The 4341-nt window shown below is 37.8% G+C and overlaps 1 protein-coding gene across 12 annotated transcripts in view; it reads left to right on the forward strand.

Moving 5' to 3' along the window:
* The window catches only part of kirrel3b (kirre like nephrin family adhesion molecule 3b), a 164527-nt gene that overhangs the window by 157870 nt on the left and 2316 nt on the right, over window positions 1-4341 (forward strand). For all 12 annotated transcript variants that reach the window (XM_032509643.1, XM_032509644.1, XM_032509651.1 and 9 more), the window contains one exon: window positions 259-345. In XM_032509643.1, coding sequence (XP_032365534.1) covers window positions 259-345 — 87 coding nt within the window. The remainder of the gene's footprint in view (window positions 1-258; window positions 346-4341) is intronic.

Here is a 4341-nt window from a genome sequence, read left to right on the forward strand (position 1 = left end):
TTGAGTAAAGAAGTTAAATGAGTACTTCTACTTTTACCAGAGTAATTTTTAACACAAGTATCCGTACTTCTACTTAAGTACGGAAAGTGAGTAGCCTACTTTTGCCATCTCTGAGTGAAGGTGAAACATGTCTGACTAATACTAAAGAACAAGTGATGAAAGTGGAATCCTTCCGTCTAAATGTTGTTTCACTCTGAGTGGAAGAGTTTCGGAAACTACACAGACTCTTTTTATATTATTTTCTTGATTATTCTGCAGGTTGAACGAGGAGAATTCCAGCAGGAGTCTGTTCTGAAGCAGCTGGAGGTCTTACAAGAGGAAGAGAAGGAGTATCAGCACATTAAGGTACGACTCGTGAACAATGACAGCATTAGGCTGAGTAAAAGGTGGAGAGAGCCTTTGGGGTAGAGGGTGGTCTTTAATTCTGGGACCAAAATAGCAGAAAAACATTAATGCCTCCCTTGCTACACATGATTTTCCAAGGATAAAACCAGAGGCAAAATTACTTTTAGAGGTCGGATTTCTATTAATTAGTCTCATCAAAGGTGGTTCAAAAAATCAGAGGCTGGTTGGACCTCAACCTGTTATTTAAGTAACTTAAAGTGTTACATATACCATATAGATGAGATTGTTTTTAAAGTATATATAGGAGAAGTGTTGGATATTTAATTATTTGCTCTCTGCAGATTTTCTAACCCATTTTAGTGATGTAATGTACTATTTTTCAATACTCAATTTGGAATATGCAAACAAAATCTTTCTCAAAATGTTCCTTAAAGCAACATTCATTTCCCATTTATTGTGCTTACTCTCAAATCAAAACCATTGGGACGTGCAGATTAACGTCTGAACTTCTCCAGTCTATTAAGCACAGTAAATCTCTCCCAGGAAAATCCACAGTTTGTTTCAACTTTAATAATGATGCATATGATTCTTTTCGGTCCCAGTGTTGCAATTAGGTGCTGTTACCAGGTGATCCTATGGTGGGTTTAACTCTGTATCCACATGCCTGTTTTCGGAACTCTACCAGTGTTTTGGTACATGCACCTGTTCTTTTCAATTTCAGAAACAATCAACAATTCTCAATCACAAAACATAACAACAAAAAACCACCATTGTAGTTAATTTGAGGGTAAACTCTGAAACATGTGGAAACATATCATTTACTGAGTCACGTCTTCATGTATAATGAATTATGAAGTAGATTATAGCTGTTTTTAGCCCTTATATTTATATAACACAACACTGCGTTGTAGCAGGGTTCAAATAACCGACTGTGTGTTGAAGCCTGCGCAGTATGCCTGTGTTGTCAAGCAAATTACAGTTTCCAGTTTTGAACCCTCAGGTTGCAGGTTGCAAAGGACAAAGATACTATATTTTTAAAAAACTTGATATATACTGTAAATCCACTGTTTGACCAATGAAATATGTACATCCTTTCATATCATTAGTCCTGCTCCATGAACCTTTTAGAGCATATTCAGTAAAATGCCACCGGGGCCAGATCCAATCAAATGCGTCTTACTCAGTGAAGTCAGGATTCATTGAATGTAATAAACTGACTTCAGTGCTATTTGCAGCTGTCTGCCCATTTACATGGCAATGAATGGATCAGTTTGTACTTACAGATAACATGCTTTGCTCTCAGTTCTCCCATAACAAGTGAAAGCACTTTACTACCAGGAACTTTTGCAGGAAATGACCCGCATGCAATTTGGCAGATTCATATACAAAGCCCTTTGTACTCCCTGAACTTCAAGTGAAGGACACATTCTCTTCTATGTGTTAATTATCTTACTGGTGTATAGCTTATGTAAGTAAAATGTTTATACTTTACAAGGTTTCCTTCAAATGTGTCAGTTATTCTTTGCTTGCAGCTATATATCACACTACGATACACTATTTAGTGGATATTTTTCATTTATAGTATAGATTATTGGTAAAAAAACTGAATATTTTTGTTGCTTCGCTTATGAGCATCAACATATACAGTATATATAAATAGTTTGTGTTTATTTAATTTATATTTTATCAAATATCTGGAAAACAAAACTTTCACATTTACTATAAAGTTACAATGTATAGGATTATTCGTAGTAGCATGTTATATCGTACGTTGACTAAAAGTTAAATTAAATTTACACAGAAATACGCTGGGGTTTGTTCTTAAATCTTCTAAAAAAAACATTGAAACAACCTTCCAATATATTTCCACAACCTGTTCTTAAGCAAGAGAAAATCACAATATTTACTGTATGTTGCTGTGAACGTTATTACAATATGTAGTGGAAGTGTTTACTATTCCTGTAGAAGAACCCCCTTGGTGCTTTTAATGTAAATGCATTGGTAAATCAAGCACAGCAAATGATCTCAGCAGGTGGTTCCACCTAAGACCTGCATTCTTGTCGGCAAGACTGTAGGTGAGTTCTCACACTGCAGTTTATATTTAACAAAGATGATGTGACCATTCCAACTTGATGTGAGGTGACATAGGTCCGTTTAGACTCTGCAGCACGCCAGAGCTTATCAGTGCCACAAAAACAAATTCTGACCTGTTCATTGTCCTAACGAATGTTGGCATTGGTTCCCAGGAGTGTGCTTCTGTTGTGTTTGCCTGCTTACCTGCTTTCTCTAGAGTCCGGCTGTTTCTGATCCTAGTTAATGACAGTGTGCATGAGGCGAGAGCATAGGGCGAGACTGGACAAGGGACAAGGGAAAGCCAGAGGCAAACAATCTCACTGTCTGCTGTCTGATAAAGACAGGCATAATGAGAATCTTCTCAGGTTGTTGCTCTCATTTCCACATTATAAACATCCTTTTTTTTTTCTTTTCACCATGCTCACTATGCTTGACATTCACATACATTCACAAGAGGATATGACACACACACTCATGCCCTAACTGAACCCTTAGCAACAGCACGTCGCTTGCAGCCTAGCAGACAAACCAGTGACACAGCTGTAGCCTCAGAAGCCATTTCAGTGCAAACAGTAAATCATACACAGTACAATCCGTTTAGGTCCAATTAAAGCCGGTATGTGAGTGAACTTTGGAGCGGCACGTTGGATGCCGAACGATGAATCATCAAGGCCTGTTTAATTAGCGAGAAACATGATTTTAAGGTTAGTGTGGGGGATGACTAAATCTTAGCACTAAGCCTCACCACTGTTTTTTGTTTTTCTCATGATGTACACGGCAGCAGCTTGTTTTTTCTTATTTATTCAGAAATTTGAAAGGTAATTACTGACAGTTTGACCTTGGCGCCTGTTGAGCTTTGAGGCGATTATATGTAAATGCATATCAACAAGGAGATGCTTTTATATTCCCCTTCTTTTTCATATACTAATTCGCAATTACATACATCTAGAAAAAAAAAAAAAAAGGATACAAATAATAATTATAATAAGGGACCGTTTGGTATTTATTGAATGGACCACCAGAAGAAAATAGGGGAGGGTCATGTCTTTTTATTCTCTGTTGAAGGGAGGGTCATCCAACTTTTTTTAGTCAAGGAGGGAGGGTCAGACAACTTTTGTAAGTGGCTTGTTTGGTGCATTTTTTTCCATGTAGCTCCATCTAGCTCTCTCAGTCTCGGCACCCCCATTGCTGGCAGATGGGTCCCTCCCTGTTAAGTCAGCCAGAGAAGTTGTAGCTTTACCTTTGTAGAGACCGTGCGATTTCCCAAACTGAATAACTCCCGCCCGCAGATATAAACACAAAACTGCTTTGCTAGTTTCATCGTGTTATAACAAAGACATCTGCTGAAAATTTGATTTTATTCATTAGCATGATTTCCGTGGTGTTTAGTTCAAAAACCTCAAAAACATTAACGTACGAAAACATTAGCAGACCAGACGCGAGCTTTTATTTTGAAAAGTTGAAGCTCATAGTCAGCACGCAGCGGGGAGGGCTTGAGAAAGGAGGTCTCCAGGCTGCAGCCATACCTGACTCAAATATCCTTTCGGTCTCTGTGATTATTTGTGAAATTGTGCAAATGACAGACTTTTCAAGTCATTTGAGAAGGAAAGAGTGGTAGCATGCAAGCTCCCAAACTGACGCTCGTCTGAGAAATGGAGTTTTGTATAATTTTCAGCTTCGGCAGCTTAACCTATGCTAAAATCCTAGACCGTTCTTAGTCCATAGCAACCAGGTCACGTGTTGAATTTGTTATTACCCCCTGTGCTTTGTTGAATGGTCTCAATGTTTTATTGTTTTATTTCTTGTGAATACTATAGTTTACCAGAAGAGTAACTTAAGTATTGAAGTAAAACAGTAATGCAGGAAGTGTGCATTTAGTTTCTATACTTATTGTTTTTCCACAACAATGTTAGTGAGTAAATC

This window comes from Etheostoma spectabile, chromosome 3, assembly GCF_008692095.1.
Source record: "Etheostoma spectabile isolate EspeVRDwgs_2016 chromosome 3, UIUC_Espe_1.0, whole genome shotgun sequence".
Classification (NCBI taxonomy): Eukaryota; Metazoa; Chordata; class Actinopteri; order Perciformes; family Percidae; genus Etheostoma; species Etheostoma spectabile.